Genomic DNA, 15,810 nt, shown 5'->3' on the forward strand with positions numbered 1-15,810 from the left:
ACCTTAATAGGTAGAAAAAAAAAATGTGTTCGTCCTCAGTAGACTTGTTGAGAGTAAACCATTCATACAGTACCAGATAGTAAATTAATAATAAATGACAGTACAGTGTTTCTTTTTAGCAATCCAATTTTTGACCTAGTTTTTATTCCTTTAATTAATCTAGCAAATATCTAGTGCCATGGCTGATGTGCCACTTTGCCAGTATCCTGCAGAATCTAATAAAATTCATTAGGAAGCAGCAATTCTGCAGGCTGGTAATTGAGTTGTGATTTTTAGATTACCTAAGTTATTGTTGGCCCCAAGCATGTTGAGTTTTAGGCTGAATTTGTGCTACGATATGAAGTCATGATGGAAATAGCAATCAGTTCACAACTCACACTGTAACCGGCATCATTGCTCTTATGTTTGTGGCCCTTTTAATATTGGCTAGCGTTTATGATTTGTTTTGATTTATGCTTGCTCCCGTTTGCCAATTTACATATTCCTAAACCACATTTGATTAATAATGTTATTTAGACATTTAGAATAAACACAGAATTTTCTCCACAGAGACTTGGTAGATGAGGCTAAAAACTATCTCCTGCTGCCTCAAGAACGACCACTAATGCAAGGACCTAGGACAAGACCACGGAAACCTATCCGATGTGGAGAAGTACTCTTTGCAGGTTTGGATCTTACTGCACTGTGGCCAAACTGAATATTTTCCCACTTAAGAAGTTGTCATTTGGGGCCGGCCCCGCGGCCGAGTGGTTAAGTTCACGCGCTCTGCTTCGGCGGCCCAGGATTTCACCAGTTTGGATCCTGGGCAAAGACATGGCATCGCTCATAAGGCCATGTTGAGGCGGTGTCCCACATACCACAACTAGAAGAACCCACAACTAAAATATACAACTGTGTACTGGGGGTATTTGGGGAGAAAAAGCAGAAAAAAAAGAAAAAAAGATTGGCAACAGTTGTTAGCTCAGGTGCCCATCTTTAAAAAAACAAAAAAAGGAAGTTGTCATTTGAGTAGTCCTTTGGACAGTTGTGATATCCACTGTCATAAGAGACACGTAATAATTTGTCATGTAGCTTGACTGGTAACTCATGAACTAACTCTGGTAATTCTCTAAAAGAGTGCTCTATTTTTATATAAATCTAAAAATGTCGTGCAGGGGATGTTTTGCTAAAATGAGTCATATGCATTAATTTATATACCAGTGTGCAAATCTCCTCATAATTGCATGGAATTGTCAAAAAACATTGTCTTACATTAAACAGTTACACTCTTTCCTAGCTCTGCTGAGCTGAATTGAGCCCAAGACAACCTGCTGTATCATTTGGGTCCTGCTGTTGGCCCCTAAATCTCTGAGAACTTTCCATCTCAGATGTTTCACTTGCATCCATGTGAATTCAGCTCCCTTGTTCACCTGAATAATAACTTTCCTACTGTTTAGTAAAACTTCTCACTAGTTCTGTCTTAGTCCTTTTGGACTGCTATAACAGAAAACCATAGACTGGGTGGCTTATAAACAACAGAAATTTATTTCTCACGGTTCTGGAGGCTGGAAAATCCAAGATCAAGGCGCTGGCAGATTCAGCATTCTGCTGAGGGCCGGCTTGCTGGTTCTTCATAGAAGGCCATCTTCTCATCTTCTCACTGTGTCCTCACATGGTGGAAGGGGCAAGGGAGTTCTCTGAGGTCTCTTTTATAAGAGCACTAATCCCATCCATGAGGGCTCTGCCCTCATGACCTAAGCACCTCCCAAAGGCCCCACCTCCTTAGATTTCAACATATGAATTTTGTCAGAACACAAACGTTCAGTCTATAGCAAGTTCTTTCTCTTCAAAGTTTTTTCAAATCCTGACTCATAAAGCTAACTGGAACATATTGTAGTCTTTATATTTAAGCTCCCAAATTTCAGGGATTCCATGGCTCCCTAGATTTAATTGTTCTCATATTCTATTGTCCTATCTTGATCTGTGAAATGTTCTATTCCTTTTCATCAGGGAATTTCATGCAATTGCTGAGGCATAGTATCCTTTCCCATCAGCCTAACCACTTGCCTCTCTTTTTCTCTCCAATTTAATTTTCTCTTGGCATGTGGGAGTATATTTTTAGGAGGAAAATTTGACAATTTATGTTTTGAATTCTCTCTTTTAAAATTTTTTTATCTAAATTTCTTCATGTAGAGGATTACAACATTTCTTCAAGAAGAAAGATGATACCAGGTTTTCTTTTCCTCTCTAATCTGCATAAGGTTTTTTCCTTCTCTTTTGAAAGCATTCTTTCATTCGTGTTTAGATTTAAAACTTAATTACTAATTCATCATGCATTGAAATCTCTCTTACTTCCAGTGTCTTAATGTCTCTGTTTATTGTTATTAATGGATTTATCATTTCTATTATCATTCTTACTTGTTCCTATGACTTTCTTTCCTATATATGCGGGCACAGATATGTATTTACACACTCATATAGGTTTACACGACACTTGCATGCTCACACCTACTCTATCTGCATTCTCGCTCCCACATAGCAGTCTATAGTTGCCATAGCTTGGTGAATAAATTCATTGTCAGATCTAGTTAGATTCACAGGGATGTCTTTATAACATTTGTTTAGCTTTGTTGGTTAAACTAGATAAATTATGTTCTTAAGGGTCTTTTACTTATAAAAGTAGTTTGTTGTGCCATATTGCTGTTTGGGTATCTGATTCCTCTACTATATTGTTAACCACTTGAGGGCAGGGACCATTTCTAATTTATCTTTGTAGTTTCCAGATTGTATAGCAATCTTGTCAGAGTAGGCAATCAACAAAGATTAATTGCATGTTGATCCTGAGAAACACTAGTGAGAAATTAGCATCGACCCATCATGATTAATGGAAAAAGAAAATTGGAAAGCACATGCCAGTAGCAGTAATGGATTACTAAGGTCACTTTGTAGGTGAAATATAACCTATTTTTAAATAACACTTTTTGTTTTTCTGATTATAAAAGTGAATACATAATCAGTATAGAAATTTTGATTAACACAAAAATATAACAATGAAAAGTTAAATCATCTCACCTTTTTTACACTATTATGGTTTTCTTTCTTTTTTTTTTTTTTGAGGAAGACTAGCCCTGAGCTAAGATCTGCTGTCAATTCTCGTCTTTTTGCTGAGGAAGATTGGCCCTGGGCCAACATCTGTGCCCATCCTCCTCCACTCTGTACATGGGATGCCTGCCATAGCATGGCTTGATAAGCAGTGCGCAGGTCTGTGCCAGGGATCCAAACTGACAAACCCTGGGCCACTGAAGCAGAGCACTCAAACTTAACCCCTATGCCACAGGGCCAGCCCCTGTGGTTTCCGTTTTCATTTGTTGAGAAAAGCTGCTAAGTCTTTTCCTTTACAACTAGTATTGGTTTTCCCTGCTTTCTTAGTGTTTTTATGTTATCCAGATCTGAACTCCATTCTCGAGTGATAGTGTTCACTGACATTAGTTTAGATCTTAACCCATCTGTCTCTACTTAAAATTTAATCCTCAATTTGCTTTGGTTTTTATTGCGATTTTGTTTCCATTATCTTTGGAATGCCAAATTACCAGTTTTCACTTAACTTTGGAAAATTGAGTCTTCCTTTCCTCATCACTCTATGGAGATAAACCCTGGAAGCCTAAGATCAAATCTATAATCTCAGTAGTTTCTTACTCAGGAGCATTTTACTCCTATTAATATCTTCTGGCTTATCCTCTTGTTTTCCATTAGGCTTTTTTTTTTTTTTTTTAAGATTTTATTGTTTTCCTTTTTCTCCCCAAAGCCCCTGGTACATAGTTGTATGTTCTTAGTTGTGGGTCCTTCTAGTTGTGCCATGTGGGACGCTGCCTCAGCGTGGTTCAATGAGCAGTGCCATGTCCGCGCCCAGGATTCGAACCGCCGAAACACTGGGCCGCCTGCAGCGGAGCGCGCGAACTTAACCACTCAGCCACGGGGCCAGCCCTAGGCTTCTTGATGCTTCTCAATTTTGTGTTTCTGATTTGTTTGGGGGTTTTTTAGTGTTCACAGTTCAATAATTGTTATTCCAGATACTTTATGGAAGTTTCTTTCTTTAAGGTAACACTTTTGACCAAATCTCTCTTTGAAGTAATTCTTTTTAGAGTGAACGTCTCACATATGTAAAACTATATGTCCCCTTTTCAGCAATAATTTTCATTAGGTACATTGCGTAACTTAAGTTGAGAGTTCCCATGGCAAGGACAATGCGTACACTTTATTTTGCTAGGTACAGTGTCCTTGGCTTATAATGATAACTAGTTCTATCCTAGTTATGCCATCACCCTGCTGCCTTGGAAATCATAATGCACATACAATCGCCATAAGGCAGTGGAATTGAACAACCCTTTCCTGTTCTTGTTTCCCCAGGTGACAGGAAAGATTTAAGTGTGGTCTCCTAAAGGCTTATTTCTTCTTCTTTAGTATCAAAGAGCACAGTTTATGAAGTGATATTAATTTGACTTGGAGCCATGTAATCCAATAAAAAGCTTCCATTGTAAAATGGAATGCAAAATGTAATGGCTTCCATTGTAAAATTCTGCCCGAGGTTTAATGATTAGGCTATTTGATTTGTCTTAAATGCTTATAACTCTCACATTTGCAGCCAAATTTTACTTTGGAATTTATGATGTTTTCTCTGATCTTGAAAATCCTAGCATATAGCCTAAAACAGAATTCAAATTTAATCAAATTAATATACAGAAAACTTAGTGTGATTTAGTATTAGGTGAATATCCTGATTTAAATGAAACCATAATAAAACAAAATGTATACAGCACATTGAGATTTGAAATAAAGAAGTGAATTTTCAAATATACTTCGAAGAAGGTTAGCAACATTACTACCATTCTAGTCTGGCTCAGGAAGTTAATGACACCCCCTAGAAAACATCAGTTTTCATATGTTTTAAGGTTAAGGTATCCATGGACTTCACTTTTTAAGCTGCAGTATCTAGCTCTTATTTTAGATTGAAATAGAGATGATTTGAAAGAATAAAAAATTAAATATATCCTTTGTAACTACGCTTTTTTTCAGGGAGCACTCAGAGAAGCTTTATGGAACTGAGTTTGAACCTATTATTCTGAGTATTACTTACTTATGAAAAGTGTAATTTCTTCAAGATATTTTCTGATCTTAAATGTCACTTTGGATAATGTAGAATTTAGTACAGACTGCAGATTAAACAGAAAGCAAAATATTTTGCAGTATAAATCATAAGAATTTTTGTATTATTTTTAGTCACAAAAGGACCTATTAAGAGACCATGAGTAGATGAGCCAAAATCCCTCTCCCCTAAGAGAATTTTTAAAAAAATAAAGACAGGCTTCTGAGTTATAGTTCTTCTTTTGGCTTTCGATAACACATTACATTAATGTAGGTTTTATACTTTAGAAAGCAGTTTCATATATAGATTATTTCACCTTTAAATTTTTATTTCTTATTTTACAAATAAGATAGTTTCCAAGATTTCCCCAAGATCACATAGCTTAGTAGAGGCCACAGTCAAGTCCTAGTTTTCTAACTAAATGCAGTGTTCTATTTATTAAATGCCACTCTACCTCCCAACCTGATTTGAATTGGTGTCCTTGCCCTCTTCTGTAAAATGGACATAAGACTAACTTATTTAGAAAGTTAAAGATTATAGCAATCCCAATGGAATAAGTAAAAGTCATAACTTATGTTCTGACCTGCTTCTAGAGATATCTGGTAAGTCCAGACATTAGGTCGCAGTTTAAAGGTCAGCAGTGAGTGATATATTCTATGCTTCAGGAAAGGTATTCTCCTGACCATTTCCATTACTTCCCCAGTTGGTGGTTGGTGCAGTGGAGATGCCATTTCCAGTGTTGAACGATATGATCCACAGACCAATGAATGGCGAATGGTAGCGTCAATGAGCAAAAGGCGATGTGGCGTTGGGGTCAGCGTTCTTGATGACCTGTTATATGCAGTAGGAGGCCATGATGGATCCTCTTATCTCAATAGTGTTGAAAGGTAAGTAAGGTCAATTTGAAATTTTTTCTCTACTATTCATATAATTTTTATTTCAGATGTTAATTAGGAAATAGATGTGACTTGCTGCTTTAGTTTTGCGTCTGTGGCACTAGTTGGCAGCCTAGACCACTTAGCATAACATACAAGTCCTTTATGATCTGACCTTCACCTGTTTTTCCAGTCTCTCTCCCCTGGCACACCACTATTCCCTAAACATGCTGCTGCAGACCCGCCACCTCACTTGCAGTTCCTTGGACACACCATCCTCTTTCATGCTTCTTTGCCTGTGTGTATGCATGCTGTTCTTCCCTGGAATATCTCTTCAAGACTCAAATCTTACTTCTTATATAAAGCCTTCTCTGACACAATACAGACAAATTAATTACTCATTCCTCTGCTCTTTCATAAGTGTTTTCAACATACTTATACATATCATGTTGTCTATAATTGTTTGTTGAAATGTCTTTTTCCGTTTTTATCACAGTGCTTGGCACACTGGAAACCTACAATAGTAGAAATAACTTATAGCTTCTTGCTCTCACATACCCTTTTACATTCAGCTGTGTCGATTTATAGTGATTCTTGGTATTTCCTTAACATATCTATGAAACCCTGCAGCGTATCAAGATCTCGAGGTATAGATTGTGTAGCTGAAAAAAACAAACAAAAAAAGCAGGGCAATCAGCTCCATAGAAGTTAAAAGAAAACACACACACACTTAAAAATAAATTGATGAGTTAAAGAAATGAGTGAAAATGATTAAATATTTACCACTTAATAACAGTTAAGCCCATCTATATCAAAATGTGTGGAATGCAACTAAGGTAGTTTTCAGAGGCAAATTTATGTGCATTATAACTTACATGCACTCATTTGAAAATAAGAAAGATGGAAAAATAAATCATGCCTTTAAATCAAGTAGTTATAAAAAGAGCAACAAAACTCAAGAAAAGGGAGAAATCAATTAAATAGAAAGAAAAGAAAAGGGGCCGGCCCGGTGGTGCAGCGGTTAAGTGCGCATGTTCTGCTTCTCGGCGGCCTGGGGTTGGCTGGTTCGGAGCCCGGGTGCGGACATGGCACCACTTGGCAAGCCATGCTGTGGTAGGCATCCCACATATAAAGTAGAGGAAGATGGGCATGGATGTTAGCTCAGGGCCAGTCTTCCTCAGCAAAGAGAGGAGGACTGGCAGTAGTTAGCTCAGGGCTAATCTTCCTTAAAAAAAGAAAAAAGAAAGAAAAGAAAAAATTAATGAAATTGAAAACAAATAAAATTTGTATAGCTATAAAAAGAGCAATGTGATAGTATTTTTTAAAGTTATAAAAATATACTCTGTGCCTCATGATTCTATTTATCCATTTGCACAAGGAGAAACATACAAGGCTAATCACTGTTTTTGATGGCAAAATATCAGAAACAACATAAGGATACATCAGTAGGAATACAATTAAATAAAATATGGTACACACAATATAATGAAATGGTTCAAAGGAAAAATCTAGAGCTGTATCTATTAGCATAAATAGATCTCAGAAATAGTGAAAAAACAGTGCCTACTGTGTATTATTATTTATGTAAGGAAAACGTGCTTACATATAAGGAAATATATATGTGCATAGATATATGCCTACTTAAAAATATTTTACTGAACAGTCTTGAAGGATATACACTAAATCAAAATGGGAAGAGACCAGAAATTGGGTGGAACTCAAAGGGAACTTTAGCTTTAATATTCTGAAAAAATTTTTTAAAGAATATGTATTTATATATAACTTTTTTAAGTAAAATTAATTTCAAAAAATAAAAACATAAATTAGACTCTCACATGCTTTAGTTATTAATCAGTCCATATTTAGTGAAAAGAATTTATATCATATTATATATCATTGAATATGTAAACATAGCCACACTTTCTTGGTGTAATATAAACTCTGCTCTTGATGTGTTCTCTGCAGGTATGACCCCAAAACAAACCAGTGGAGCAGTGATGTGGCTCCTACAAGCACCTGCAGGACAAGCGTTGGTGTGGCAGTGCTTGGAGGCTTTCTCTATGCTGTGGGTGGCCAGGATGGCGTGTCTTGCCTCAACATTGTTGAGAGGTGATTTTTTTGAGTTATTTTCAATTTTTTTTTTAAAGAATATAGAGGGCTCCTTAAAAGAAAGAATTTAGGACAATAGGGAATCCAGTATTCAGTGGATTTCCCATGGGCTTTAAGGAAAAAGTTTTCAGTTGATCTTAAAGTCTAGGAAGATGAAAGATATAACCTGATTTTTTAAACTATGTGTTACACTGATTGAGCCTAACATTGAAGTGTTGGAATCGTATTTTAAATTATATTCTATGCATGATATCAAGCATACTACTTCTGAAATCTATTCTGATTTTTTTCCATACTTGGAGTATACTTAATGCATGAGTTTGCCCAGACTTCCTCCAGAAAAATGACTAAAGTAATAATACTTTATCTAACACATAAAGACCCCACAGTATTTTGTATATGGATTCTCATTAATTCTTTACTTTTTAATTTTTTTATCGAGGTCATAATAGTTTATAACATTGTGAAATTTCAGTTGTACATTATTATTTTGTCAGTCACCATGTAAATGTGCCCCTTCACCCCTTGTGCTCACCCTCAAACCCCCTTCCCCTCTGGTAACCACTAAACTGTTCTCTTTGTCCGTGTGTTTGTTTATCTTAAACATATGAGTGAAGTCATATGGTGTTTGTCTTTCTCTGTCTGGCTTATTTCGCTTAACATAATACCCTCAAGGTCCATCCATGTTGTTGCAAATGGGATGATTTTGTCTTTTTTATGGCTGAGTAGTATTCCATTATATATATACATCACATCTTCTTTATCCAATCATCAGTCGATGGGCACTTGGGTTGCTTCCATTCTTAGCTATAGTGAATAATGCTGCAATGAACATAGGGGTACATAGGTCTCTGAGTTGTTCATTTCAAGTCCTTTGTATAAATACCCAGTAATGGGATAGCTGGGTCGTATGGTATTTCTATTTTTAATTTCTTGAGAAATCTCCATATTATTTTCCATAGTGGCTGCACCAGTTTGCAGTCCCACCAGCAGTATATGAGGGTTCCCTTTTCTCCACACCCTCTCTAACATTTGTTATTTTTGTCTTGGTGATTGTAGCCATTCTAATGAGTGTAAGGTGATAGATATCTTAGTGTAGTTTTGATTTGCATTTCCCTGATGATTAGTGATGTTGAACATCTTTTCATGTACCTGTTGGCCATCTGTATATCTTCTTTGGAAAAATGTCTGATCATGTCCTCTGCCCATTTTTTGATTGGGTTGTTTTTTTCTTGTTGCGTTGTGTGAGTTCTTTACATATTTTGGAGATTAACCCCTTGTCAGATATATGATTTGCAAATATTTTCTCCCAATTGGGGGTTGTCTTTTTTTGTTGTTCCTGGTTTCCTTTGCATTGCAGAAGCTCTTTAGCCTGATGAAGTCCTGCTTGTTTTTTTTTCTTTTGTTTCCCATGTCTGACTATTTGAAAAGGTGCTTCTAAGACCGATGTCAGAGAGAATTATTGCTTATATTTTCTTCTAGGAGTTTTATGGTTTCAGGTCAAATCTTCAAGTCTTTGATCCATATAGAGGTGTTTTTTGTTTATAGTGAAAGATAATGGTCTACTTTCATTCTTTTGCATGTGGCTGGCCAGTTCTCCCAACACAATTTATTAAAGACACTTTCCTTTCTCCGTTGTATGTTCTTAGCTCCTTTGTTGAAGATCAGCTATCCATAGATGTGTAGTTTTATTTCTGGGCTTTCAATTTTGTTCCATCAATCTGCATGTGTGTTTTTGTACCAGTACCATGCTATTTTGATTATTATAGCTTTCTAGGATATTTTGAAGTCAGGGATTGTGATGCCTCCAGCTTTGTTCTTTTTTCTCCAGATTGCTTTAGCTATTCTGGGATCTTTTGTTGCCCCATATGAATTTTAGGATTCTTTGTTCTCTTTCCGTGAAGAATGTTATTGGGATTCTAATTGGATTGCATTGAATCTGTAGATTGCTTTAGGTGGTATAGACATTTTAACTGTATTTATTCTTCCAAACCATGTGCATGGAATATCTTTCCATTTCTTTATGTCATCATCAATTTCTTTCAGTAATGTCTTATAGTTTTCATTTTATGGGTCTTTCACCTCCTTGGTTAAATTTATTCCTAGATATTTTATTCTTTTTTGTTGCAATTGTAAATGGGATTGTATTCTTGAGTTCTCTCTCTGTTAGTTCATTATTAGAGTATAGAAATGCAACTGATTTTTGTAAGTTGATTTTGTACCCTGCAAGTTTTCTGTAGTTGGTGATTATTTCTAATGATTTTCCAATGGATTCTGTAGGGTTTTCTATATACAATTATATCATCTGCAAACAGCAAGTTTCACTTCTTCATTGCCTATTTGGATTCCTTTTAGTTCTTTTTCTTGCCTAATTGCTCTGACCAAAACCTTGACTGCTGTCTTGAATAAGAGTGGTGAGAATGGGCACCCTTGTCTTATTCTTGTTCTCAGAGGGGTGGCTTTCAGTTTTTCCCTGTTGAGTATGATATTGGCTGTGGATTTGTTATATATGGCCTTTATTATATTGAGATACTTTCCTTCTATACGCATTTTATTGAGAGTTTTTAGCATAAATAGATGTTGAATCTTGTCAAATGCTTTCTCTGCATCTATTGAGATGATCACGTGGTTTTTATTCCTCATTTTCTTAATGTGGTGTATCACATTGATTGATTTGTGGATGTTGAACCATCCCTGCAACCCTGGTATAAATCCCACTTGATCACGGTGTATGATCTTTTTAATGTATTGCTGTATTCAGTTTGCCAATATTTTGTTGAGGATTTTTGCATCTCTGTTCCTCAGAGATATTGGCCTGTAATTTTCCTTCTTTGTTTTGTCCTTGTCTAGTTTTGGGATCAGGGTGATGTTGGCCTCATAAAATGTGTTAGGAAGTGTTCCATCTTCTTCAACTATTTGGAATAGTTTGAGAAGGATAGGTATTAAATCTTCTTTAAATGTTTAGTAGAAGTCTCCAGGGAAGCCATCAGGTCCTGGACTTTTATTTTTGGGAGGGTTTTTGATTACTGTTTCAATCTCTTTACTTGTGATTGGTCTATTCAGATTCTCCATTTCTTCTCAATTCAGTTTTGAGAGGTGTATGAGTCTAAGAATTTATCCATTTCTTCTAGATTGTCTAATTTGTTGGCATATAGCTTTTGTAGTATTCTCTTATAATTCTCTGTATTTCTGTGGTATCCATTGTAATTTCTCCTCTTTTTTCATTTCTAATTTTATTTATTTGTGCCTTCTCTCTTTTTTTTCTTACTGTGTCTGGCTAAGGGTTTGTCAATTTTGTTTATCTTCTCAAAGAACCAGCTCTTTGTTTCATTGTACTTTCTACTGTTTTTTTGTTTGTTTGTTTGTTTCAATTTCATTTATTTCTGCTCTAATTTTTACTGTTTCCCTCCTTCTGCTGATTTTAGGCTTTGTTCTTCTTTTCCTAGTTCTGTGAGGTGTAGTTTTAGATTGCTTATTTGAGATTTTTCTTATTTGTTAAGGTGAACCTGTATTGCTATGAATTTCCCTCTTAGGACCACTTTTGCTGCATTCCATATGAGTTGGTAAGGTCTGTTTTCATTTTCATTTATCTCCAGATTTTTTTTTATTTCTCCTTTAATTTTTTCAATGATCCCTTAGTTCAGTAGCATGTTGTTTAGTCTCCATGTTTGTCAGTTTCCCAGCTTTTTTCTTGTAGTTGATTTCTAGTTCCATAGCATTATGATTGGAAAAGATGCAAGTTCATCTGGCCTAGTTCTTCATTTAAATCCAATATTTCATTGTTGACTTTCTGTCTGGATGATCTCTCCATTGGTGTAAGTGGGGTGTTAAGGTCCCCTACTTTTATTGGTTGTTGTTAATATCTCCTTTTAGGTTTGTTAATAGTATTTTATGTACTTTGGTGGTCCTGTGTTGGGTGCATTTATGTTTATAAGTGTTATGTCTTCTTGGTGGAATGTCCCTTTTATCATTATATACTGCCCCTCTTTCTCTCTCATTACCTGTTTTATCTTGAAGTCTACTTTGTCTGATATAAGTTTGGCAACACCTGCTTTATTTTGTTTGCCATTAGCTTGGAGTATCATCCTCCATTCCTTTGCTCTGAACCTGTGTTTGTCTTTAGAGATGAGATTAGTTTTCTGGAGGCAGCATATTGTTGGGTCTTGTTTTTTAATCTATCCCACCTCTCTGTGTGTTTTGATAGGAGAATTCAATCCATGTACATTTAGAGTGATTATTGATATATGAAGGCTTAATTCTGCCATTTTATCACTCATTTTCTGCTTCTTCTGAATTTCCATTGTTTCTCATCCTGTGTATTTTGGACTACTAGTTCAGTTTGGTAGTTCTCTTTGATGGTTTTCTCAATTTTCTTTTTATTTATCATTTGTGTCTCTGTTCTGATTGTTTGTTTAGTGGTTACCATGAGGTTTGTATAAAAAATTTCATAGATGAGATAGTCCATTTGCTGACAGCCTCTTATTTACTTAGACTAAGCCAATTACATCCTTTTCCTCTTCCCCTTCTAAGTAATTATTGTCACAACTTATTCCAACTTGTCCTGTGAATTTGTGGTTAAAATGATGAGATTGTATTTATTTTTGATATTTTTCTTTCCTTTATCTTTAATCTTATAACTAAGTGTTTGCTAACCTGTTCTGATAGATAGCTGCAGTTTTCTGATTTTGTGTACCTATTTATCTCCTTGCTCAAGGCTTTGTAACCCTTTTCTTTCTTTTTCAGGTATGAGGGCCTTCTTAAGCATTTCTTGTAGAAATGGTCTTGTGCCAATGAACTCCTTTAGCTTTTGTTTATCTCAACAAAGTTTTTATTTCTCTATCATATCCGAAGGATATTTTCACTCGATAGAGTATTCTTGGCTGAAAGTTTTTGTCTTTCAGAAATTTGCATATGTCATTCCACTCTCTCCTAGCCTGTAAGGTTTCTGCTGAGAAATCTGCTGAAAGCCTGATAGGGGTTCCTTTGTAAGTTATTTTCTTCTGCTTTGCCACCCTTAATATTTTTTCTTTGTCATTGACTTTTGCCAGCTTTACTTCTATATACCTGGAAGAAGGTCATTTTACATTAATATAGTTAGGAGTTCTGTGAGCTTATTTCACTTGTATTTTCAGCTCCTTTCCCAGGTTTTGAAAGTTCTTGGCTGTTATTTTTTTGAACATGCTTTCTGCTCCATTCTCCTTCTCTTCTCCCTCTGGAATACCCATAATCCTTATGTTGCCTTTCCTAAGTGAGTCGGACACTTCTCAGAGAATTTCTTCATTTCTTTTTAGTCTTAGTTCTCTCTCCTCCTCCATCTGATGCGTTTCTATATTTCTATCCTCCAGACTACTAATTTTCCCCTCTATAATATTAGCTCTGTTATTTAGGGAGTCCAGATTTTTCTTTATCTCATCCATTATGTTTTTCATCTCCAACATTTCTGATTGGCTTTTCTTTATAGTTTCAATCTCTTTTGTGAAAAATTCCCTCTGTTCATTAATTTTGTTCCTGATTTCATTGAACTGTCTATCTGTATTTTCTTGTAACTCATTGATTTTTTTTTTTTTATGATAGCTATTTTGAATTCTCTGTCTTTTAGATTATAATTTTCTGTGCCTTCGGGATTGATTTCTGGGTGCTTGTCATTTTCCTTCTGGTCTGGAGTACTAAAATATTTCTTCATACTGTTTGGTGGCATGCATTTTTGCTCCACATAGTGATAGTATCTAGTCACAGCTTCTACATGCCGCCACTGGGTGGGGTCAAGAGCTGTGTCTTCTGAGCCTGCCACAATCCTGGGCTTGCTTGCTTACAACTGCTGCCTTTCTTACATATGCACAGGTACTCTGGCTGACCAGCTGAGCTGGAGTACTGGGCAGGAGGAGGGGTGCTTTCTTTTGCCTGCACAATCCCAGAGGCCTTCTCCATCTGCCCTGCTATCTGCTCTCCTGGTGTGCTGGCTTGATGAAGACACCTCCACAATAGCTTAGTCACCTCTCTGTGGGGCTTTCCCCTGGGCTGTGAGGGAACATGGAGAGTGAAGGTGTTCCAGCAGAGCACTGCCCCTCTTCTCCTCTGAGAGCTGCACACGGTCCTGCACCCTGGGTCACTGCCATTCGGGGAGGAAAGGGAAATCCCTTTACCTCCTTCCACTTCCTTCAGGGGATCCAGCATCTCCACCTTCAAATGGTTGGTTGTGTGGGTCTCTCAGACATCTTTTATGTTGTATGAATGTCCTCTATTGGTTTATGAATATCCTTTTCATTGTATCTTAGTGGGGAGAGTCTGAGGGAAGAGCTCACTCTGCCATGATGCTGATGTCACATCCTCTCATTAATTCTTAAAGTATACTTAGGGAAATCTGGGTGGGCTGCCAAAGTTTACTTTATACTTTTACAAATCAGTTCATTTTGGTGAAACAGTTTTTGTTCTTAATTTCTTGCCCTGTCAGTTTTTTGTCATTCTATCCTAGAGATTACATTTTGAAGTTTCATGTACTGTGCTTACTGGCAAGAACATGCCATATTTCATCCTCACTTCTTAAAAAGAAATGCTTCATGACTCCTCAGAATTTTTGAATTAGCATTTATGAATTGGGTTACCATATTTAAACTGAAGAGCTTAACTGTGTCTTAAATAGAGATAAAATTCCAGGTCACTCTTGAAAGCTATACCAGTTCCCTTTTGTATGTCCATCATGAAACTTATTTCTCCACTTCAAAACTCTATGCAGAAGGTTCTGGGAAGATAACAGTAGCAACAGCATAATTTTTTAATCTCTCCAAATTCCCACATAAAAGCAGCTCAATAGATAGCAAAGCTAAAAACCTGTGGACAAGTTATGGAGCTTGGTTGCATGAAAATGTAAATGTACTTAACACTACTGAACTGTACACTTAAAAATGGTTACAATGGGGGGCCAGCCTCATGGCTGAATGGTTGGGTTCACACGCTCTGCTTCAGCAGCCCAGGGTTCACAGGTTCAGATCCTGGGCACAGACCTACACACTGCTCATCAAGCCATGCTTTGGTTGGCATCACACATAGAAGAATTCAAATGACTTACAACTATGGATATACATATGTATATGTATACATATAGGATGGGATATACAACTATGTACTGGGGCTTTGGGGAGAAAAATGAAAAAGTGGAAGATCAGCAACAGATGTTAGGTCAGGGCCAATCTTCCTCAGCAAAAAGGCAAAAACAAACAAAGGTTACAATGGTAAATTTTACCACAATTAAAACCATAGGGACAAAATTTAAAATAAACTAGGGGAAAGAGTATCCCCATAAACCCTAAAACACAAGTGGGCAAAGACAAACTACCAATAGCCACAAGACCTGCATGATTTCAGTGTCTATACAGGAAAAAACAGAGAAAAGCAATCAGAACTCTGACAGATATAAGAACAGAAGAACCTCAGATAGCCAACACATATTACTCGAAAGCGTGAGGGGAATATTTATGAACAACAGCTGAAACTAAGAAGAGTTTTGCCCACTCCCAACATAGAGTAAGTGCAAGGGACCTGCAATAAGATCTGAAAGACTTAGAAGAGGATTTCTCAACATCAGCGCTGCTGACATTCTGGGCCAGGTAATTCTTTGTTGTGGGCATTTTAGGATATTTTACAGCATCCTTGGCCTCTACTTACTAAGTGCCAGTAGCACCCACCTGGTTGTAACAACAAAAAATG

General features: G+C 36.5%; 1 protein-coding gene across 2 annotated transcripts in view; it reads left to right on the top strand.

Annotated features, from left to right (window-relative positions):
• KLHL20 (kelch like family member 20) overlaps positions 1-15,810 on the top strand; it is a 56,193-nt gene that overhangs the window by 26,470 nt on the left and 13,913 nt on the right. For both annotated transcript variants that reach the window (XM_001493014.7, XM_005609674.4), the window contains 3 exons: positions 550-665; positions 5,826-6,009; positions 7,963-8,106. In XM_001493014.7, the coding sequence (XP_001493064.2) occupies positions 550-665; positions 5,826-6,009; positions 7,963-8,106 (444 nt within the window). The remainder of the gene's footprint in view (positions 1-549; positions 666-5,825; positions 6,010-7,962; positions 8,107-15,810) is intronic.

This window comes from Equus caballus, chromosome 5 (assembly GCF_041296265.1).
Source record: "Equus caballus isolate H_3958 breed thoroughbred chromosome 5, TB-T2T, whole genome shotgun sequence".
NCBI classification, from domain to species: Eukaryota; Metazoa; Chordata; class Mammalia; order Perissodactyla; family Equidae; genus Equus; species Equus caballus.